The sequence below is a fragment of the Poecilia mexicana genome, unplaced genomic scaffold (assembly GCF_051168715.1).
Source record: "Poecilia mexicana isolate PSO_F unplaced genomic scaffold, ASM5116871v1 scaffold_17, whole genome shotgun sequence".
NCBI classification, from domain to species: Eukaryota; Metazoa; Chordata; class Actinopteri; order Cyprinodontiformes; family Poeciliidae; genus Poecilia; species Poecilia mexicana.
This window is the reverse complement of record NW_028263386.1, coordinates 12,808,955-12,834,127: the sequence shown is the minus strand read 5'-3', so window position 1 is coordinate 12,834,127 and position 25,173 is coordinate 12,808,955. Positions and strand designations below refer to the sequence as shown.

At 38.6% G+C, this 25,173-nt stretch overlaps 1 protein-coding gene across 1 annotated transcript in view; it reads right to left on the bottom strand.

Annotated features, from left to right (window-relative positions):
• LOC106930625 (ST18 C2H2C-type zinc finger transcription factor) overlaps nucleotides 1-23,968 on the bottom strand; it is a 34,798-nt gene extending 10,830 nt beyond the window's left edge. The window contains exon 1 of the mRNA XM_088014815.1: nucleotides 23,800-23,968. Within this exon, the coding sequence (XP_087870941.1) occupies nucleotides 23,800-23,968 (169 nt within the window). The remainder of the gene's footprint in view (nucleotides 1-23,799) is intronic.
• Nucleotides 23,969-25,173: the final 1,205 nt, after the last annotated feature.

Below are 25,173 nucleotides of genomic sequence, written 5' to 3'. Positions count from 1 at the left end.
GTCCAAAAGTAGTTGACTTTCTTAATTTTGATACATTTAGCAATGGAAAATAAATCATTTTCTAGAATTTGGCTTGCCAATCGAGAAATTATTGATAATTTCTGATTTGTTTTATTATTATTTATCCCTAAATATTAACTTTAGTTAGCTATTTCTTTCACCATAAAACAAAATTCATCTGAGACAATAATGCAAGTACAGTCCTTCATTACGTCAAAAAAGCAAGTTCAGCTACATTAAAGAGTTTATTATTTGCCAGCCTCCCACACTCCCCTGATAAGTAAAAACCTATCTCGGACTGTGATCAGCGCAGTCGAAAGAGCACTGACTCTCCTCCACTCACAGACTGAAGCCTATTCAAACAGTTACATAATCCTTGTGTCTTTTTCCATCATCTAGCAAAACTACATACAAAACTTGGCTCTACGACAGACCATTCACCTTTGATTGCGGTTTTCCGGGTGCACTGAAGGATAAGATGCCAGATCCACACTGTTCACCCGGGCTGCTGTTTTCAAGTTTGTTTTCTCTCAGGAAGTGATCGTGTAATTCATTATCTGTGACAGAAAACACAAAAGAAGATACACTTTTGAGGTATTGGCTGAAACTTTTTCTTAGAGGGAAAACTGTGCGAGATCTGGAAGGATTTTATGAATTCGTCTGTTGTTTCACGGTGTGGAAGCGTTCACTTTCATATCTCCAAAGGAATAAGGAAGAGAATGCAAATTGATTGCTTGACAGAGATCAAATTGCTTGCTACTAATTAATACAAAACATCCAAGAGGGAAAACAAGGATGAACACAATGAGTACATTAAGCCTCTTCACTTCACAGATCTTATTATAGAATTATTTATTTCTGTTAGCTTTGGAGAAAGGAAAAAAAAGAGAGAAAAAGCACACATCTTCTTAATTATAGCTCACAGAGCATTTCCCCAGAAAAACAAAATTGGGGTGGGGGGGAGGGAGGAGGGGGTCGCTAGGGGGGTTATTCACACAGTTAGATTTGCATATGAATTAAGACTTAGCCTACTACTATTCTGGCTGGTTCGTCATCTGCTGAATCATATTTAAACCCCCAAAACACACACACACACACACACACGCACACAGGCACACAGTCACACAGTCACGCCCCAACATAAGTAATGTTTCTCAGAGGCCAGATTTCTCTGGGGGGGACAAAAACTGAAGCAGCTTGATGCTGAGGGTCTACGAGACTTTCAGTGTGTTAATCTGGCTGCTAACTGTCCTTGAGCCCAGCCCATTTCCCCCCCCCCCCCCCAACCCCATCTGCCAGCATTCCCACTGCAGAGGAGGAGAATGGGTTACAATTGTGGGAGGGGGGCATGTAGGGGTTGGGGTTTGTGGGGGGTGTGGAGTGGGGGAGGCAGAAAAAAGAGAGACCTTCCCAGTCCAGCAATCATGAATAACCATTGCCTTGCACCATTATCAGGGGACCCTGGATCCGAGCTGGAGATGTAAGAGAGAGCAAACGCGTGCGCTCGGCGATCTGGACATTACTCTCACATTTTGGTTGTTAGTGATGCTATTATTATTATTTTCATATTACGCTTTATTAATACTCTCCAGCTGCCGTGGATATTCATCACTGACCTTGAGTGTTTGTGTGTGTGTGTGTGTGTGTGTGTAGGTGTGTGTGTGAGTGTGTGTCCTGCCTCAGTTCCCAGCTTATCCGTCCACTTGGGATGCTCTCGTGTAATTAACACAAACATTATTGTGACGGAGTAAAAAAAAAAAAAAAAAACAACTCTGTGCTGATACCTCATCTTGAAAACAATAAAGCATGCCAGAGTAGCAAAGTAAGATTCTGGAGAGCACAAAATTAATTACATTATTTACATTTCCTTTAGATAAGGGGGTACAGGCGATATGATGGAGGCAAATGAGATTACACAAAATAAGATTTCAAAATGTCAGAGCTGCACTCCCAACCAACCAACTGTTATGATTAGATTACTCTTTTAATATAATTACTGTCTAAGGCCGTGTGTGTGGAAACAATGCATACATAAAAAACAGCAGCCACGTATTAACTGATTCTCCCCCCCCCCACTCTCCCCGTCCCTTTTCTCTCTGAGTTTTTTTCTCTTAACCTTTCTTCAACAGTATCATTTTGAATTATAGGGAACGGATGGGTGCTCTGCACAAGGTCACTGTCTGGTGTGCACTCGCAACTCCCACCCCTCCACCCCCTCTTTTGCTCCTGTCTTGTTTTTGTTTCCTCTTCCAGAAGCGCACTGAGCGAAGGGTTAAAACTGGAATGGATTTAATTATGGAATGAATGGAATTATAATGCGCCTGCAGCAAGTTTTCCTCCTTATTTATTAAAGCAGCTGATGGGCCAGGTTTGATGAGCCACTTCTGGCATAATTGAGTCATCACACAAAGAGGGTTCCTCGCATTCAGAGTGGTTTTATCAGCAGCAAACAGACCTGATTACTGGCAATTACACTCTGATCTAGGGGAAGGAGAAAAAAGGGTAAATGTGCGGGGTAACTTTTTGTGTTTATAGTTTACCCCGGGAATAATTTTCACATTAATTTTACATGCTAAGTGTTTTCTGTTTATGTATAATAAAGAGCAAACGGCAGGAGATAGGACCTTTTACTTTCATATTTCCTTGTAATGAAGGTCTATGGGGCATATAGTTAATTGATCGCAATTCATACTTACACCATAGGTGGTTTTTTTAGTGTAAAGAAAGTGAGCTCAGTCTGTTTTAGCTCCAGCAGCAAGGTGCGTTAGCCACAACATACCTGTTTGGATAAGGCTCACACCTCTTCCTGGGCAAGCTGGTGATTGCTTTTGCCATTTTTCATTGAGATGCAAATAGATTCATGGAAAGTAAATTAAGCCTTGGTCAGACAGTGAAATCAACTTCTGTTCAGAGAGTATTTAGATAAACAACTTTGTGTTGTGCGTGTGTGCGTGTGTGTGTGCGTGCGTGTGCATGCGCGTTTGTGTGTGTGTGTGTAGTGTGGGGGGGTGGGGTGGTTTTGTTATCTTCTTTTGTGTGAGGTGGCCATGAAGCCATCAGACATTCTCTGTCTAAATACCAGCTGGACAGTCCAATAACTGGAAAATAAATTAGGAGGGAAGATGGGTCACAAAATGTCTGTGTTTAATTTTAGGCTTTTTCCTCCTCTTGAATTTCACAACAGGTGATTGATCAGTACATGGATACTACAGGTGTGGGCTGATTACTTGTATTATTGTATACACATATTTTTTAAAAGTTGTAGATTTAAAACTGCACATTTTTCCCCATCACTGTTCCTATGGTTTATAGTGCTTTTATGCAAGAGCCAGAATCAGAGCAGAAGTGGAGGAAGTTTTCACTTATTGTATAAAGCATAGTGCAGCTTTGCCCCTCCCCAAATTGTTGCTGCACAAAGCTATCCAATTGAGTGAATGGAGGCTACCAGACTTACCCCTCACTTAAAAGTAATACAAACAAAGTTTTCTGTGGCTGTTTGAGGCGTACAGGTGTGCAGCCCTGCCCCTCACCCACATGGTTCTTATACACACTGCCGATCAATTGATTTAAAGAAGACAACTACGTATATACCTCTTATAAGAATTTTTTTTTTCTCTGCACATCCTCGCCTAACTTTTCCTGCACACCACTGGCCCACAGTCTGAAAGACGGCTGCTGCACTTATGCCTCTCTTACAAGAAAGACAAATTCAGTTATGTTGTGGAGATTAAAAGTAGGGCCACCAATTGGTCTTATTAAGGTAATCTTGTTTGAAAACAACACTTGGCAGGCATTGTGTGTCTGTTAAGCAGATGACTGCCGCCTGGCTACCTGAGCAGGAAGTCTGACTAATTATCCTACTAATGTCTGCTTGTTATACTTTGGCAAATACTACTAAATTTAGAGGTTGTTTATATTTATACTTGAGCCCATGCATAGAAATTAGTTTTCACTGAATAATTATAATTGATAATATTGTTCTGTGTCCTGCGGTCTAAATATGCAAGATTGTAAAAGAATGATATTTTTACTAAAGGGTATTCCATGATAATATCATACTGGCTCATATCCAGTAAAGATTAACTGATAATTCCTTAAAACAAAACCCTGATGCCAAGTTTATTTTATTTTCCCATTTTTCAATTAGATCATACAAAAAAAAGATGCTAAGTAGTCTTGAACTTTTTGAGATTTGTTTCAGTGGTAAAAATGAAAGTAAAGATCTTTATGTGCTTGCTTCAGAGAAAAGAGAAAAAAAATAGCTTCATCTTAAAAAAAACCCTGCCAACAATTTATGAGCATTCCTCTGTGTAAAGGAGTTTAGTGGTTTCATGCAGACACAGGCAAAATCCTGAAGTCAACTGCGATTTCAGATATAACAGCCTCACAGCTATCCTGACGGCCAAGCAAAGTGTTTGTGCCTTTTGCCAAAGTGTACTTTTATAGAGAAGCGTATTGGCATCTCATCACTTCTCCAAGACAGAGACGCTTCAATAAAGGAGCACAGCTCACAGAATTCTTAACAGACAATTAGGAGGCTGGCTAGAAGCTATCGCTTCAATGATTTGTTATGATGGCAAAACTACAGGGGAAACTTGTTGTTGGACAGAGTTAGCAGGAGTCCCATGAAAGAGTCAGATGGTGACACCTTTGCCGAGGTGATTTATGAATCTTGTAATCGCGTTCCAAAGTCATCCCAAAGCCTTTCCTTCCAAATTGGGTTCATCTGGAGCCGGACCACACAGAGGCACCGAGTCCAGATTGTTTCTTCTGACATCAAAGAGCCAATTTCAGTTTTTGACCGCATTTCTGCTGCTTTTAGTCCCCTTATCTTATAAAAAGGGTCTAGATGATATGCTATTTTATTTGTGAATTTCAATCCAATTAGGGACACCAAAATATTGAAACATGTAAAATTTGTATCCTCCTCCTCTAAGCTATTCATCAATAGCGTAATAAATTGAGCGGCACGCAATTCATCCACTGGCAAGTGTCCAGCTTGTCAAACAGCTCCTGTGTTGGGCCGAATCTTTGAATTCTATCATGAGCATGCTTTTTCAAACCTGTCTAATTTGGGGACAGGTGTTTGGGTGAAAAAAAAGAACTTCCAGCTCTGGTGCGACAATGAGCAGAGTAATCCCGTTCATTGTCCCTGCCCAAGGAGCCCCTTTTCATGGAGGAGGTCGCATGAAAGCTACCAGGTGGTCTGCAATTTGGAGAAACGTAGTAACCGCTCCGGCTAATCCCCCCCTTTCCGTCACAAAAGGCAGGTCTCCAGTGCTCCGGGGGGCTCTCGGGGGGGGCAAAAGGGAAAAGTTTACAATGCTCACAGAGGGTCTGAAAGGAGTCAGGGACTCGAGTGGTGATTCCTAATCAGATTGCACTGAAGTGAACAGCTCGCATGGCAGCTGTAGTTTTCCCAGGGTTAATTACCTTTCACTGCTCTCTCTAAATGAGTCAGCTGTTCCTGTCATTAAACAACTCCACTCTATCTCTGCTCCCGTGTCCTCCTCACACATGTGCACACGTGAACACACACTAACCGACGCTATTTTAAACGCGTTCGGTATAGCGATCAAAGCCCGTTCAAAAATATCAATTATTCGAGAAATGTGAGGTCTTTGATCAATTTCCTTACCACTTAGTGGACATTGGAGAGCAATTTCAGATTGGTGTATTTTGATTTGCACCGCTGATTTTTATGCATATGGGAGGCAGTGGTCCCAGTGCACCTCCCATACACACTGATTCAGAACAATAATACCAGTCTGTCAAGGTCTCATTGTAAACGGTTCCCGTTGTACTAATGGAACACATAAAGGAGCACACATGCTCACATATGTGCACATGCAAACACTAGCATACGCACACACACCACCAACACATGCACAGTCCAGCTCGAAACATAGATGTTCTGTCATCAATTCTGAACAATCTGTCTGCTCGCCGAGCTCAGCGGCTCAGGATGTTGGGGGAGTTTTAAGTGAATTTTGCCACTGTATGGTAAAATCCCTTGGCCACCTGGATTACAAACTCTAGTCCTTTAACTCATGCCAGTATAAATCCGTGTTAACTCGGATTTACCTCTGGCATATGAATTCTCAATCTGCGTAAGCTTTGTTTGGAATGAGTCGAACATAAGTATTTTGTGCCGTTAACGATGCCCGGTGGTGAATTTTTCTTCTATTTTTTTTTTTTTCGTTGAAACACACACTGGGGAGATGGTTCGGGACTAAATTAGTTATTAGAACAACTTGAGAGGACTCAAGCAGAGTTTTATTACAGTCAATATGTGACACTGGTGCGGCCCTTCACATCCAGGTGGAAGTGCGCAACACTGCACTGTGAAAGCCATGTAACCAAGGCAACCAGCATAAACTCAGAAAGGGTACACTGTGAACAAGAGTTTAAGCTACAAATAAGCATTCGGGTCACTTATGGAAGATCTTGTTTTCTTGCACTCTGAAGTTAAAGGTTAACAATAAATAGAACATTTTATTTTGAGAATAAAGTCTAAATGTTTACAAAAAAAATCAGTCAAAAGTCAAAAATGAAAGTTTCGTTTCATTAGTAAAGTCAACATGTTTGAAGTAAACAAAATGCTGACACTCCTTTGTTCTATTAAAGCGTTTTAATTATTCATGATGTAGCTACTGCTGGTCTTTTTGCTCGATTTATTGACTGCAATTTTATTATCATTTCCTCTTCATCCCAGCTTTATTCACAATATTTAGTATTTAGTGAATACTTTTTTTCCCACATTTTCAATTTTTTTCTGTACACAATAATGACTTTTTATCTGACCATTCTACTGAATTAATCTTGCAATTGAGTCTTTTATTATGGAAATAGTTTATAAAGTTTTCCATGTCATTATAATTTCTTGAACAATTGTCTTGACCTTCTATTTAGTAATTGTTGTCATTTACATTTTTGGTTGAAAATTATTTTTGATTTTTTTTTTTCATTTAAACTCGTTTCTTATTATTTGGACTTTTCTTGGAAGTGCTTTGACTCTTTTTCTTGTAATTTTGACATGTCTTAAAGAAATCAGTTTGACTTCTTGAAAAATTATTTTGACATTTTTCTTGTCATTCCAACATTTCTTCAAAAAATATGTAGACTTTTTTTATTATAATCTGGGTGTTTTGATCAATTTCTTAACTCAAAACAGACCATCAACAAAGAAACCCTTGCTATTGTTTGCTATTCATCAACCGACCTTTGTACTCTGTCTTTGTAAACTGGCCCTAACATTTATATTTACTTTTTAAAACATCAATCCGGGTCTGCAACCACAGCCATGATAAAATAAAACATGGCAAAAGCAGCCTGGAGGATCTAAATTAAGTATTATCCAATCTCTAACACTCACACACACACACACACCCACGCAGACACAGACACACACTTCTGAGTTAAGCCAGACTATTTTGTACTTAAAAGGTTAGCAGGGCTGTTTTGTGAGTTTGATCTGTGCTTGCCAAATCAGCAGATGGTCCATGAATATGATTATATGCATCAATAAAGGGAGTAATCTTTGACAAAATGTAAATTTGACTTAAGTCCAGGCTTTAATATACACCATGGACTTTAACCCACTTTCGAGCTTGACACAAGAGCACGATATGCCAAGGCACTTGAATTTTGTACACTGATGTTCTAGTCTAGTGCTACTATTCTGGGGATTTGAAAAACAGAGCCAGGCAGTAGGTAAAAAAGATCCACACAGTCTAATTTGCCTGTGTATGGGGAATAGGCATCTTATATTGCTAAGTGTGCAACTGAGCAGTTCGGTAATTGATTCAAACTGAGCTCGAGTGCTTTACAAAACAATCTTTTGAGCAGCTCTCCTCTTTTCTGTTAAACACTTTGCTTTTAGGGTAAACCTTTAAAAAAAAAGACTAAACTAAAACATCTTAGAGTTTTAGCATCAACCAGTATTATTTACTGATCAGAAAGCAAGTCTTGTAGACAAGAAAATAAAGTTGACAGCTTACTCAAAGTTTAAGCAGCAATTCAGAAGTTCAAAATGACAAACTAAAATGTGCTAGTCTTACCCTGAGTCCCTATTTAAGAAATAAAATAAAATGAGTAAAGCATCCCCTGTTATTGACCCGGTCATCAATCCACTTATCTGAGCCTGAGGCTTACACAGCACAGCGCATCCTTACGCAGACAAACAGAATCACTTGTCTCCCCGACGTCTGAACGCTCTCGTGTTAACATGTCCGACAGGGCAGAATCACAAGCTTGACTTACCAAGCCCCTTTTAGCCTTTGTTTTTCATCTCTCGGGGACATCAGGGAGGAGACGGAGCAGAAGGATATCGAGGTGGGGTTACGGGGTAGTCCACGGTGTCGCTGCTGCGAGAGCGCGTTTGGTTGTCGCGTGTACGTGTGTGTGTGTGTGTGTGTGCGTGTTCGTGTGTGTGTGTGCAGAGACCCCGTGATATTCCCCCAAAATGCTTCTTTTTTTTTTCCTTTTTTTTTTTTTCAGGGTAGCCTTTGTGTCGTTTACTTAACAACCAATCTCATTAGCTGCTGGGCTACAGTGGGCTGAATTATTTTCTGTGTAAATACAGCACTTGGTGATCCTCAAGGTAAAACCTCTAAAGGTTCTTTTTTATGACATAAATCACAGATTCACATCAGAATTAAGAGCAAGACTCGTTTCTGGAAAAAAAAAAGAGAGAACTAAATGCAACAGTTATTATCACTGCCTTTAGGTGAGAAATTTCACAATTAAAATTCATAAGTGAAAGTATATCACTTTAATAAAATAATTTATATCTTCATGCAGTCTTAATTGATAATGCCTAAAATGAAATAGAGAGAATTGGGGGATGTTAAATTCAGGTCCCAGGATTTGGAAGTAAATGATGTGAAAATGAGTACAAATAGTTTGTGCAAATACTTATTTATTCATTTTTTTATATGTTTATTTTTAGCTGTGCCTGTTGGTGCAGAACGCCTAGAAAATGTAGCCATTGTAAGTACTTGAAGTCATGACAGCTGTCTATAAGCATAAGGGACATGTCTATTGGCCAACTTGACCCTTGTTAGAAAACAAAACAAATACAAAAAGAGAATACTGCAGCCTGGGACTGCCGAGCCGGGTCACTGGAGATTTTCCAGACAAACGCCGCACAGAGGAGGGGAGGGGAGGAAGAATAAAAAGGACAGGCTCAGAATCTCATTTTAACAGACCGCACACAATCTGGGCTCCCACAGAACTATCTCTGCCTGACCGCTTTCTATTTATCCCTTATCAGTGTTTACCAACCGCTAGTTTTCTTTCATTCACACTGTGAGGCAGTTCTCTTACTATCAGTCAACAGCTGACACCGTGGAACAGCCTCAAAGGCAAGAGGAAGGGATCAAAACTAAACCAAAGCTGTTTAAACAATACAACAGAGGAAATAAATTCATAAATCCTAATTCTTCCCAACCCACGAGGGTATAAGCAGATCCTTTATAGTTAGGCCAACAAACAAAACCGCAGCCAATGAGGTACATTACAATCAAGGTATATTCTGAAATATATTTAGAAAAAAAAAATACAAATAAAAAAAATCCAATGTATTATTAATTGGAAGGATTTTACAGGCTTGCCCTGTCAAGCACATTTACGAATTAAGTGAAAGGATTTTTTTCTTTTTGTTTTATGGTGTTTTTAGGAAAATCCCATCTGATTAATCATTCTAACATTTTCACCACAAAAAGGTTTGGAAATGTATTTTATGTCTACACCACCTAAAGATTAACACAATTCTCAAAATCTTAAAGTTATAATAAAATACTTAATTTAACGCATCTTCTCTGGAAGAGACAACTTTTAAATAAATTTGGTATCAGCGTAAAACATGTAATTAAGACCTCGATATTTACCGTGTTTGTTTCTTTTTAGCTGTATTTTCTTAATGTGCAAAACATATTATTATCCAATGAATTTTACATCTAACCAGTTTTAAACAAACTCACAACTACTTTGGAGTACTGCCTAAAATGTCAGTGCTACAGTACGGTTAGACTAAAAACCAGGAGCTACAAATCTCGCTATTGCTCTACAATTTTCCCCCTTTAGGATACACAAACAGCACTACTTTTACTGCAGTGCTTTTTGCAAAAGTTAAGCAATTAATTACATTTATCCGATCACCAGCTGCTCAACAGCAGATGGATAATTTCTGAAAACCTTAGTTGAATCAAATCCACATAATTCATTTTTCGGGATTAACTGGCTGAAGTTTGAGTTGGGGGCGAAAACAGGTAACACGATGTGTTTTAAATCGGTTCTTTTTTGTGTGATTCAGTCAGGCTGCCCTGAAGACACGTGGGTTAAAATTTCCAGGACAATAAGAAATTTTTGGTAATTACGCCTAAAACAGCTTTTTAATTTAGTCGGAGTAAAAAAAGATCTACATTTCCCATGCGGTTGCTGTGCGTTGTCCAACAAGGTGGAGGTCTTAGTAAGTTTCTAAATCGGTTTCCTCTTACAGCAGGTACCATGGACAGTTCCTTGACGGCAAACACCGGTTACATTAACGTGTTGTGTAGCAACTAACATCCCTGGGCTTTGAAGAGGAAGGAGTGTGGATGAGAGAGGAGTAATGTCTTTTACTTATCACTGCTGTAACACACAGACCTGCCACAGCCCTTTGCTGCTTTCATAATTAAAACAAAATGTAGAGGTGCAACTTTGAAAGCACTTTCTTTCTGTTTCATGAATGACTGGCTTAACTTTTTCCAGTAATGTCTCGGATTTTAAGGTTTAAGCCATATTTGTGAATTTAGGTGTGTGTTAGGAAACAAGCTAAAGAATAATTATATTTCCAAAGAACTGGTATATGTTGGACGGCGAAATATGCAGACCCCCCAGAAAAGTGTGCACGTGAAATGTTATTTACAACTTAGATATAGAGGTGATAATCTGCTGAAGTTTTAAAGTCATCCAGTAACATATTTACACTTTTTTCATTCTTCTCTTTTGTTTTGTTTTTTTTCAAAAGTCCTCCTTTTGCCAAGCAAGAGTCAACTTAAAGACTGCTCCTACGGGGTAGCCGAGAAGCCATTAGTGAGCTACGAGTTACTGGTAAATCATGAACTTTTCTAGCTAGCATCCAGCCTCCTGAATCAATAGTTGCTCTGGAGACTGCTGAGTGGTTCGACCCCTCACAATTTGTTTAAACCTAAGTGTTGTCCACGTCTGACACTAAAAGTTAACCTCTCGACTGAATTATCATCACTCCAGGTTGAGGATTAGCATATCTTTTCAAACTTTAACACGATTACCAGGCAAATAATTGCAGAAATTCAGTGTTGTCTCACCCCAGCTGAATACTCTTTGGAACATGTGAGGCAAACTGATTTGAAATTTACTTTATTGTCACAATTTGGATAGTTTTCAAACTTCCAATACAAATTATTTGAAAGCCAAAACAAGAGGCAATAAAGCACTTGCCTGACTGCTCAAACATGTTATTGGAACAGAAAGTAAATGTTTAAGTGCATTAGGCTCAGTGGTCTTGTATGTACAGCTGTCACTGTCAAAGCCACAGGCAACCTGACAACGCTTTGTCTCCACACACAATGCGAACATGTGTTCTTCTAAGACAAGCTTATTCTCTGCACAAACGCGGCGGATCTAATCTGGGGAGACAGTATCTCATGCTATCTGGATGATCAAAAATAGGTCATGCCTCTCAAAAAGCAGTTTGAGCCATTTAATCTCCTCTCAAACTGTCTGAAACCTAAACAGAAGCTGCGCTTGCTTTCCAGCAAAGATTTTGAAAATGCCGGTTTGTAGCAGACATGCAGTGTTCACCATCACTGCAAGATTTCTTGAAATACCCCCTGACATGGTACAAAACAATTGCCAGCCATAATTCTTTTTTTTTTCCTTCTTCTTCTTCTTCTTCTTTTTTCTTTTTCTTTTAATTCTCACAGCACAAGTTAAGCAGATGGGTGAAATCTAACTGTGAATCTGAATAAGTTTCCATCACTTGTGTATTTCAGCTCCCGCGTTAGTCCTGACCAGACAGCATCTACAACAGCATCAGCTAAAAGCCCTGTCATTATACGCACGCAAGACGGCGGATCAGTGATAATAAATGCTGACCAAACAGTCAGTATAATAAATAAAAAAGAACTTTGACACCAACCTATTGCTGTGATCCAAAAAGTTTGATTTTCTCCCAGTCTCTTGATAGCTGAGCTGGTGCTGCGGCTTTGAAAGGTAGTCCCCAGGAATATGACATACTGTGCCTTTGACAGCCTCGAGATAAGCACCTGCGTTCGGGTCCCTTTTTACGTCACACCTCCCCATTCACAGCCCTTCAACATGATGCACATTTGCACATCAACAGCCACCAAACCCCCCTCCCCCCACCCTTCCCTCCCGTCCCTCCTCGCTCTACTCCCACATCCGCAAAAAAAAAACAAAAAAAAAACAAAAAACACACAAACAGGCACACAAGGAGGCAGATGCGCGCACTAGCCTCCACTCAGGCACGCGGACGCTTCCACATACACCACAGATTGTTTTTTTTTGTTTTTTTTTTCTTATGTTAGCTCACGGAGGATGAAACTTACACCCAGGGTCACACACAGAGGTGATCTTTTTCTCTTCCTCCAACTCTGTCAGATTTCTTTATATACATCAGTTTTTATTGTGTGCTTAAAAAGAATAAACTTTCACTTGCTTTGTGGTAAGACCAGGGCATATGCCCTCCCATGCTCCTCATACATCACTCATCATGCAAATGAGAGGGAATGTCACTCCTCAGCAGCAGATGGCCAGGGACGATAACAATGGCTCAACAGACCAGTTTCAGTGTCTATGACTTTATCGCTACGACAACAACAAAAATAGATTACGTGAAAAGTTGATTTCAGAGTTAAGTCAGATTATCCTCCTTTTTAATGTTGGTAACTTTCTCGCTCTCTGTCAGCTAAACACAGAGATTTAGATTTTTTTTAAGTGTTCTGTTTTTATAAAGGGATTTTTGGTGACTTTAGTAAGCCTCCTGGGATTTTACCTGCTGGGTGAGAATTTAGCAGGGTCTGGGTCAATTCACCCCTTCGCCAACTGATCTCCCCATTTTGCAGCCATTCATTGCCATTTTGATCCTTCCTATTTCCATTAGCGCTGTAGATTGGCAAACAAACCCTTTCGTACCCATGTATTTTACCCAATGCTGTTATTTTTTTATTGTAGTTTGGTATTTTCGTAAACCAGAGCCAAAAGACCGCAAAATGATTAAAACTCACATGTAGCTTAATTCAACTGGATACTGTTGCTTAAGGATTTTACATTGAACTCTTGTTCTGCTTTATTTCAGTTCTGATTCCTCTTTGAGTCTTTTGACTCATAGACAATGTGACAGACTATTGTGCCTGGTGAAACTATAACAATTCTAATGCTATGTTCACACTGCTGGCAAAACTGGACCAGATCTGACATTTTCACCTACATGTGAACCATGTCTAATTTTTTTAAACAGTGTGAACAGCAGAAATCTGATTTTTAAAATCAGATCCTAGTCACATTTATAGAAGGCCCTGTGTGTCATTAAAGAGTCACATTTCAGTCTAGTTTTATGTTATTGTGTGTAAAGAGGAGGGAAACGGCTAACTCAGACGTAAACTTTGAATGAAACAGGCATAGCAAATGTTGTGACTGTTTCTCTGCTTAATAATTGCTTGCTAACGTCTTTGTTTAGATATTAAGGTTTCAGTTGAGTAACTTTATTTACACAGAACAGCATTTAAATTTGACTGAAAACCGTCTCGTCGATATGCTACAACTTGCTACAAAGTGAGTCTTCTTTAAAATAAAAGTAATTACAAACATGACAGCAGACATCACTGAAGGAGCTAGCCACAGTTCTTTGGCTCACATATCACAGTTATTTCAAAACTGACACATGTATTGACATGTAGCATCCATATTTACTTCTGTAAGTATGTTTTTTTTGATAGTAAAGTCACATTTTCTTCTACTAATGCAGAACATTTCAGGGAAATAGACTGTTCGAACTAGGATCTGATGGTGGTCACATTAAAATTACCAATGTGAACAACCATAATAAATAAAAATTGGTATTGAGTAGTGTGAGCAGAAAGACACTGTTGACAGATTCTTTTGGAGTCATATAACATTTCTCATAGTAGATGAACATTAATACATAGAAAAAATAACTTTTAATAGTTAGCTGTAAAGGTGATCGCAAAGCATCAAAACAGGAAAGCTACAAAATATCAAGGGAAATAATAACCACCACACTTTTAGGGCTTTTGAGCTCTTGAGGTAAAAAAAAAAAAAAAAAAAAAAAAAAAAAAAAGCCTTCTATATGGATGTTTTGTTAACATGTTGATTTCAAACGAATGGAAGCTGTAGCCATTAAGAGCTTTAGTTAAAAATTTGTCATGTAAAGAATGCAACTATTTAAAAATGTCTGACATTGTAGCACCACCTCTAACATCATCCTCGAACCCGAGCAGATCAGACATAACAAGAGGAAGCATAAGCTCACAGTCTTGTTAATTGTTTTTAGTGTATTTCAGTGACGATGGCATATCACCACATGTAGGCCTGGTATAGTTATCATAATATTTAGGTAAAAAAAGAAAGTGTATTAAGAAAAAAAAATCACAACATTGGGTTATAAATAACTTTTAAAAAAATGTTTAGATCTTTTTAGAAAAGACAAATACAGAAATCTTATTTTCATTTGAAAAAGGCATATCAACCTAGGGGTTTATGTGCATCTAACTAACAATCTATTTTCATTTGCATGTGTTAAAAGAAAAAGGCAAGTAGGGCAGCAAAACTGGTTCCAGCCCAGGGGGCTACATCCTCTTAAATCCGACCCTGATCGCAAACATTTCATGACTTGGAATAAACTTTAACTCCTAAACCAACATAAACACATGTATGCAGACCCATTCAATAAACAAGAAAATTATTGAAAGGCTAATTTACTTTATCACGAAGCGAAACACATTATATATATATATATCAACTACAAACAGATCTATCATCATATGCCTGTTATGATGTTTTCCCACTTAAAACTACTGAAAACATGACATTTAAAATTAAAATACTACATCAAACCAATAAAATGGATACTATTTTTTTAAGAAAAATAAAATATGGTCTGTAAAGTATGTTTAATATCTGCTTGAAGGTCATTTTTGGAAGTTACATTTAATCTGACAAACGAGACTCATCGGGACATCTGATTTACTGAATATGAGCATAGACGTGGATATACTATTAGCATGTGTAGTAGGTTTAAATCATTTACCTTATAAGTTCCACTGAAAAGCAAGAGTTCTTTGGTGACTGCACAAACCCTCCTGTACAGCGGTTATGCAAGTAATTAGGTGTAATTCGTCCCCGTAGGCCACTTGAGCTCCCCCCCCCCCCCTTCCCAGGTTAGTTCATGCGTTCGACAAGCCTGGACAGGGACAGGGAGGACTAGAAAGAACAAGGGGGAAAAGCAGAAAACACAAATGCAGCTTCTTTTTTTTTTTTTTTTTTTTTTTTTAACACCTCCCCACCCAAAAGTGATGTCACCCTGCGTCCTGCTGACTCCTGTTCATACAAACCCCCACGGCGGAGAGTAAACAGTGGAAGCGTTTAGCAAACAGGGCCAGATTACAATGACAAAAGGCAACCACACTTCTGGGTGGAGCCTGGGGGTGGCGGGTGGGGTCGGGTGGGGGTTGCAAAAGAGGGGAGGCACAGGGTTTTAAATAAGTGATAGCCCCCCCTCTTCAAGATCCCCCCAGCTGATGGTGAGGGGCCACCCAAACATGAATTTCTATTGGGGATATGCCCCTCCTCCCCCTTGTCACCACCATCGCCACCCCTTGTCCTCAGGGGACTGACGTGAGAACACAATATGTGATAATAATGAATTTTCAGTTCTCTTCTGTGATTTGTGCACTTGGTTATGCAAGGCCAGGGACTTGAGGACAGAGAATATCATTACTTAAGGTTTGGCAGTTGATCATCACCTTGTTTAATGCCTCATTTAAAAGTCAAATTTTTAACTGTCTTTGAGAGCCAATCCATGCTACGCTGTGAAAAAGACATACAAAGAGAGCAGACGTGCTCCAGTTTACCCTCCTTCCCACCATTTGTGTCTTGTAACTGTACAAACACATCAAAGTGAGGAATAATCTGTCTAAGAATCTTATTAAATAACATGTTCTTTGTCCGCGAACGCAGACAATCTCACAAGCAGCTTGTTCGAGGGATGATTATTTCATGTTCCGGACTGTTTGAGGCAAAAGAAATCAACTTATGTTAAGCAATCATGGCACACTGCGAGAGAACAACATATTGAGGGCTACACAACAACGCCATTACAAAATGTTACATTTTCTTTTAGCCCCAACATCTGTTTGAATCTAAAAAGAGAGCGAGAGGGAAAACTCATTCAGAGCCGACTCGCCGACTCGTGTTTTGTCGAGCTATTTCATCCGCTGAAAATGTGGGCATAACTGGAGAGAGCTGATGGAGAAATGAAAGAGGAGTGGGTTGGACAAAATTACATGTCAAACAAGGGTTCACATTTAAAAAGTCCTGCTCATATTTGTAGAAAGTGTTTGATTGCATTTAGAAAGGTATTACAATGGGTCACATCTGTGTCTAAAAGCTTTTTGCATTCTGCTGCAAATTATGTAAGCAGAGCGAAGTGTCACGGCACCCTGTTGTTTTTGAGCACTATACCTTCCTCCTGTGAAACCTACACAAATATGTTTAACTCGATTCTTCTAATGCACGACGGGATCAAAATGTCAGCGGCGCAACTTCAGCGAACCCTCTCACTCAAAACACGCCGCCCGGTAATTTCGACAAAGCAAACATGACTAATTTCGCATGGCAGCCCGTGCAGCCAAATAACAATGCACATCCACCCTGCCATTCAGTGAGACAGATGTGTACAAATCTCTATCAAACTGTGGTTAATTTCTGCTATGATGCTTCAAGCCTTGGTCTAAAATGACAGATTCTTCTTGGTGTTGCTGAACCCTCATTGTGTAACCACTTGATGCCTGCTTGTTCATCTCACAAAGTCGCATGAAAGGGGCTGAATTACATTTAAAAGAATATCTATTTGCATATGCAAATATGACGAGCCCAACATAAGTGCATGTTGATGTTGATATGGCTCCGGGACGTAGAAGTACATTTATGTTAATGTCAACAGACGGGGAATTTTCTTTTGAAAATACAGTGCATTTTTCATGGGGATCATTATCTGTCAGCATGTTTCATCTTAAGACCAGAAGTGATTAGATCAGTTCATAGGAATCCCCTTTGGGAGGAAAATTGCATGTGACCATAGGCAAACTTGCTGCACATTCATTCATTGTTCTATGAAGATGCTTTGATTCAATTTTGGACTTTTTCTACTCCGTTGTTCAAACCTGATCATTATAACCCGATAAAATGATTTTGGTCTGTAAAACGGTAACCCATTATTCAATTATAGATACTCCCTTCATTCATCAGCCCAAAATAAAAAGAACAGGAAAACTACAGCCTACAGCTATTAAAAATAAATAAATAAAAAAATAAAAGCTATGGGTCAAGTTGCTCCTTTGCTGATTTGCACTGCTATTTCAGATCCCTGTGTTGCCATTCTGTCCCTTCCTAGTTCCACTTCATACATATAATAAAATGTTTCTAACCCAGCTACTTAAAATATTACGTATCATTTTAAAAATACTTTCTAAGTTTAGTATTATCATTAATTATGGCAATAAACAGTCATTAAAATTTCTGAAATGGATCATTTAGGTTAAATGTACCCTATTTTGTTTTAAATTTCATGTCACATCATATTTACATTGATTGTCCCATTGAGTGACCACATGTTCTTAAATCCAACTCGGATTGCGTTGCATAAGTAAAAATTAAACTTATGAATCGTAAGTTTAATTAAGAGTCCTCTTTCATTATGAGACATTCTTTTGAGTCTTACTTTAGTAAAAAGAAAATACCATGGTTTCACTGTATCACAGTATTTAGATTAAGATAAATAGTATTATTTAAATTCTGTTTAAAAAAAACCCAGAAAAACAACTAAAGTGACCTATTAATATAAGAAGAATTAAGTAATCTATGATATTTATTAATTTATACAGTGATATAAGCAAAGACACACCTGCTGAATCCGCTAAATTTGGCAGTTTTCACATGCTTATTTTGCATTCTTGCTGTTCTGTTCTTTAAAGATTAACAAGTAAAACAAGCAGATAAGAGCTGCATGGTTAGTGGGGCTATCTACTCAGGTAGACTGCAATCAGTTACGTAACAGAATAAAACTTCTCTTTGCTTGCAGGTTATAGCTTTAAAACTGTATTACCTTGATAAGAGTCACTTTTTCTAATATTTATTTAATGCTCTCAGGTGAGACCGTTGCATTACAACCAAAAAGCCACAGGTTATGTTTTATAAAATATGGGACAAAGATCAAACCTCTAAAGTTATAAAGGAGAATTGAAATGCAATGCATACCAATATACAAACCTACCACTGTATTTGAATTTGTGTGTGTCAAAGAAACTATGGAAGGGCAAATGGCTCTAGCCAAGTGGCCACATGTTTTTAAATCCAACTCGGATTGTGTTGCATAAGTAAAAATTAAACTTATGAATCTTAAACCAAGGCAAATGTGAATATGTTCACCAACATGTGGGTGTAACTTATTTACCTTTTCCATGAAAAGGCAATAGTTCTTTGTAGTTGCGTCTTCTCTATTCCTTTTTTGGGCGAGTCTATGGCAAAGGCTTTTGATTAAAGATGGTGATTCAAAAACCTTAAAAGCTATATAGGGAAGCTATATAGGGAATTTACAGAAGAGAAACTTTAATTGTGATCCTTCTAATCAGAGGAAGACATTATGAACTTGAATACCAACTAAGGCTTCGGACTGCAGGTCTTAATTCTAAGAATCCAAGCTGCAGTGGGTCACAGCTGGTTTCCTGCAATTACTGTCTTCAACCAAGAGCATCTGATTGGTTACATTAAACCAATCGATGCTTGGCTGGTCAGTCAGTGTCTTCTCTTTTATAGGCGAGAGGCTGACTTTGTTGTGTCATTGAGAGGTGAGGTGCAGATCTGGGTGTCTCTGGGGGTCCCTGCCTCTTCCCCCCCCCCATCATCCTCCTTTACCCAGGCAGGCTCACAATGCAGCAGACACGCCTATGAATGAGGAGATAGGAGCTTGGGTGCTTGGCCAAAAACGAGCAACTAAACAATGGTAACAGGTGTGTGTAATGTGTGCTTTGATAATGACCTTGGTGGCCATAATAGTATGTCTAGACACAACTAAAAATAAGCATTTTTGTCTGGAGTCCTCACTGCTAAAAAGATAAGATACGGGAGGTGGAGATTATTAGTCTGTAAAATAAAAAAAAATTGCCTTAGCTTGACGTCTTCAAGGAAATATGATTTTTCTATGACACTACAAGCACAAGGGGCTTCAAATAAGAAAAAAAAAAGTTAAGCCTATCACTCAAAATATTTGTATAATAAGCTAAAATTATCTTGAGTATTTGGAGATATGCTCTTGAATAAATAGAAAAACCACCATTAACATGGATGGCTTGCCATTTCTGATTGCGCCAGATACAGGAAGCTTTGTGACATAAACCAAAATGCAAATGCCCTTTGAACAAAACAAAGAAATTGATTATGAAGTAAGTTTCTCCAGCACAAGTAGCCGCCTTTGAGTGATTAATGGGGGCGGGTCATTGATTTGCTTTTGTTTAGGATCTTGGTTAACTTTCTAGATACACAATTATAATTTGTTTCCAAACAATAAATCTAATTTGGCTTGAGCGCGTTAAACTTCCGTATGGCCTCTTCTGTGTTGTTTTACATCTGAAATTGGTTGTTATCAAAAAAGCAAGGCGCGCTGTCTGCTGTTTCTGTTTATATTTGTTACCTTTCTGATTAGATATTGTTTTTCTCAGTGTATTGGAAGGTGGGGCCCTTTTTAAGAATCAGAGTACTTGTTTTCTGAGATGCTGTGTGACTTGTCTGTGATAAGAGTTAATCCCCCAGTCATACATCATCTTTCATGATGCCAACTGCTGTCTTCATGTTGTCTGAAACATGCCAAAGAGTGTTTATAGAGTGAGCTCCGAGTGATCTCCGTACAAGCAAAAGGTGAGGAAAATGTTTTTGGGATACTGCAGCACAATGCACTTTATTTTTCTGCGTATTTGCAAGTCAAATTACGGTGTTACAGACCAGATTATTGAGAGGATTTTTTTTTTCCTCCAGCTTTAAAACTTTGAAAACTTCCACAGATCCAGACATTTATACTTCCCGATTTCTCGCATCATCTCTCCAAGATAGTGATAATACGATTTCTGTGTTTTTTGCGCTGTTGAGAAACAAACTGGATTATGAGCAGATCACTACATAAACAGCTTTCTAAAAGGAGGCAGCTATTTTAAAAAAGGCTGAAGAAATGCAAAGAGGGATTTAAATTTTAATTTGAATTTATTCCAGCAAGTGAAAGGTTCTTTTGAGAGGGGATTTCAGCAAAGATGATGGTATTTAAAAGTGATAAACAAGCATCTAAACCTCCAGTGGAAAAACAGTCATTTTGCCTCTTCTTTCTAGTGTAGGGGGGGAATCAGGCTCGCTTTGGTCACATCCAAAAAAAAAAAAAAAAAAAAAAAAAAGAATAAGTAATAGTCGTAATTAAAATGTAAATAAGTGAGATTCGTTGAGATTTTTCAACTGATTTCTCTCATAATTTGTACAATTTACATTTAGTCTTGACACACCTTGTGGCTCTGAATGAAAAGCTTATATGTCCCCAGGTGCAAATTCCTCCTCTCTGTGTACTTGGCATTGCATGTTTTATACTATATTGGATGCTTAAAAAATATTTCACACTTATCACATGCAATTTACATCACAACATGACAGAGAAACACCAGGCAAAGTTCAAAATTAAATGCCTTACAAATCAGAATTTGTGTTAATTACGGGTTGTTGGTTTTGTTTCCGGGGAGTACATCTGGGAAAAAAATAAAAAATAAATAAAATTAAATTTTTTGGGGGGAGAGTGATTCACTTTGGGCATCCACACATCAAATTTGTGTGACAAAGAGCGATTAACCAAGCCTGTCAACTGTTATATTTGTAATATGTGGATTATAATGCTGTGACTGGATTTCAAGTGTGTCTATTCTCCTGCGGATGACCACTAAACTTAAGCAGAGAAACCTATGCCACACAAGAAAGACAAAGAGTTACATCATTTTTGTAGAACAGTTAATCCGATCATGGACAGTGTGTGTGCATTTGCTATCTTCGGAAAATGCCAGCAAAGGCGCTAAGTAAACCTATTTTACAAGACTCCCTCACAAGGATACAGTGCCAGTATCGGGATAAAAATTTCACACAGCAGCATGGCTCAGTCACATAACCTAAGCAGGCTTAGGAAAATGGAACACAACAAAGTGTTGCACTTTCTTCCCCGCATGTCTTTTACTGCACACACACACACACAAAAAAAAAATGTGCTCAAATGACTGATGTGGAGTTTCAGCGTGAAAGCCAGCGAGAACTAATGGCTGAATAGCATGGAGATACTGTTGTTGATGCTCAGAGTTGTTTAAAATGGTAGATTATGGAAGTGTGCACCTGGCATTCTGTGGACTAGCCTGGCAACACTCCTCCCTTATAATTATAATGAACACACAGTAATTCAGGGTTGAGGCTGAAATACGAATGATGTCCTTTGAGACAGCTTGTTTTAATGGCTATGCAGAAGAGTTCCTAGAAGTGCAGATGGCAGATGCAATGCCTTTGAAGCTGTTTACAGATTGTGCACAACAAGGTATGGAAAGACCCCTAGTGTGAGGCCGTATTACTTTAGTGTGCTCCTCAATTATACCGTATGTTAATCGATGTAGACTACATACTGTAAGAATACAGGGATACTGATACCACATTGTGAAAACAGGGTGATTAGTGCATTTGTGTGGCAACACATTGAACTTTTAAGTACCACATTGCATTTTTATTTCACCCAAATAGTCCACTACGCTGATTTTGTCCACACGAGGGTGTGTGTGTGTGTGTGTGTGTGTGTTTTCACGGGTTTCCATACAGAATTTAGTACAGGTTAGTTTTTGTTATTTTAATATAATGAAATACATATGTTGCCTTAACACGGGAGATGAAATTCGTCAAAAAGGAGAAAAGAACAAAACAAAAATGTATGCCAGACACAGACAAGACCAGAGCTATTTTTTTTTGTGCTGTACTGTTTATGCCGTCTACGTATTCATCAGAGCAGTACTTTAACCAAAGAAAATCTGAACCAAAGTTTGACGGTGTTAACACAAAAATTAAAACAAAGATGTAAGATCTAACAGATTTTTTCTATTGTAGCAGGAGAACAAAGGTGGGTATTTACAATAACTCTTTAAATCAACAAGTCATTTTTGAGTCAATTCCAAGTTGTTAAGAATTCAGCAGCTTGACTTTCACCTCTCCCTCTGAGTCAACACATTACACCTGTTTAAGTTCTCTTGAATCATTTCACGCCCATTTTACAATAAGTTAATCTGTGTCAGTATGCTGCACGGTCTACTGACACACTTAACACTTCTGGACTTAACAGAAGTCCAGAAGAGTCTTTGCTGAAGAAGCTGGTTGCTCAAACGTTCTGTATAAAAGCATATTAATAGAAAATTGAGTGGAAGGAAGACACAAAGATGGATACTAGACATGGGCTACAAATGTTGCCCTCCCCGTTTCAAGCCTCTTCTGAACCAGAGATTATCTCCAAACATTTTAGTATTCGATAAAGAAAAAAAAAGAAAAAAAAAGAAAAAAAAAATCTCTCTCTCTCTCTCTCTCTCTCTCTATATATATATATATATATATATATATATATATATTCAGTTTTTCAGTTATTCAGTATATTCAGTTTTTTTTCTGGTTTTGTTTTGTGGTTCTCTTGGGCACATAAGATATATTCTGTATCATGTGCCAGTAAAATGCCTCTGGAATAAACTCCAGCTCCTTTAATTATACTTTTAACTCTAATTATTCTATGATATTGTTGGGAAGGTTAAATGGTTGCACCTGTTTGCACTTTTCAAATATTCAACCAATGCATTTCAATGCCTTTCTGTACACCACAGTTATAGTGTATCTCTCTCTCCCTGGCACGATCCCAAACCCATATAAAAAGGAGTGCTGAGTCTTTGAATCAGACCACTGCTGTGATACAAGAGCAACAAAAATGTTCGCTCCAAGAAAAACTTTTTTGCCGCTTCTAAGTCGCACAGGAGCCACATTAGCATGTGAAAGGAATAAACAGGAGCATTCTCAGTTACACACTCCACCTGGCTGCAAACCAGCGTCCTTGTCAGAAGTCCACCCACCGCACTGGCTAACACTGAAAGACCTCCTGGGGACCGCAGTGACCATTCACTCGCTCCTCTCTTTTTCCCATGCACCTGTGACTGTTTTTGTGTTTGCTATTTTTCGCTTTGTCTTTTTCTGGCAACACTGTATCATCGGAGACACACTTTCCCTCAAAAGGAATTCTCCTGCCCAACAATGTGGTTTGTTTGTTCACCGGATATGGCAGGCCAAAGAGTCAAAGCAAAAAATAAAAAAAATAAAAAAGCAAAACAACTCAACACAGTAATAATTAAAATTGTCACAATAAAAAAAAATAGCCAGGTGATTCGGTAGTTTGGCCAAACTCGAAATAAGAAATAAGATACTCTTTACCAACTGATTTCTTGGCGAGTTGGGGGTCTTCACAGGTGCAGTTGGAAAGGTTCGCCTCCTTACTCTCCTCAGAAGGCTCATCCGGCTTCTCCATGGTCCTGGACCTTAGAGAGCTGCTTTTCCATTTTCCAAAGGACTTTGCCACAATCGCTTTGTCCGCTCCTTTCATTGTTTTCTGTAAAACACATTTACAGCATGACTTCCCAGGTTTATCCCTCTTGTGAGCCATCTGCCCCCTTTTTTGGCTCTCAGTAAACCTGGGCTCATCTTTCCCAAACCCAAAGTAAAAGAGAATTAGGGCATTGTGTGCATATGCATTCTCTTAAGCATTCCAGAAAATTTCCTGATTGCCCTGGCATGTTTTTGTTAGAGAGCGCTTGGACATTGTTTTCCTCTCCTGACATTTTTCAATTCAGTGCTGAGAGACTCGACCTGATTGAAAGTGTATAAAACAATACTTTGCAAAGTACAAAAACACAGTACATAGTAGATGGAAACAGAAAAAAAACAAACATGTTTTCACATTTAATCCAACTTAAAGGAAATAAAAATAGCACATTATGCCCTAATTGAGTGCTCTACAGTCCACAAATACTATTACAAGGCCGATCAGGATTAGCAGAGGAACATACCTAGTTATCTATTTCTGAGTGCCAAGACTGCTAGCAGTGGGCAACTAAATTTCAAAAGCTGGCAAATCCAGTTGTCTCCTAAATACAGAAAGTACTTAAATCCGCAGCTAACAGAAGAAAAAGACGGATAAAGGGTGCTCTGCATATCACCAAAAAGCTTGTGCACTTTTCAGAATCACTGGCTAGGTTAAACAAATATGCTAAGTAGAGATCAAAACAATCCTTTGATCTGCAGCCTAGTTTCCAGAGGAATGGCTTGGCTGTTGTTGTAAATAACTTGTATAAATCTATACACCATTTGCCTTCAGGTAATATGAAAAGTGCCAGGAATTCTCAGGCAAATACCTTGTGGTTAGGAAATAGATCAGATAAAAGCATATAAATATTTCAGAAATCCTGCACTTTGTAATTTTCTGCATTATAGCCAAGACTTTTTATCCAATCTCCCCCCCGCCCCCCCATGCCCCCTCACCGCACGTTTTGCCATTACATTTATTTCACCATACCATAAAAACCTGACTTAGTTTAATCAGATAAGAAAAGAAAACCACTTTCTACCTCTTTCTGTTTTGTAGTTTGGAAAAGAGCTCCTACCTCCAACATGCCATTCAGGTCAAACACAGTGTAAAACATTGTGCTAAACTTCATACAAAAGAGGCTTGAAGAACCAGAATGCAGAAGCTATGCAACTTGCTGACTAACTTTGCCCTCTGTTTTGATCGGCCACACAAAGAAAAACGCT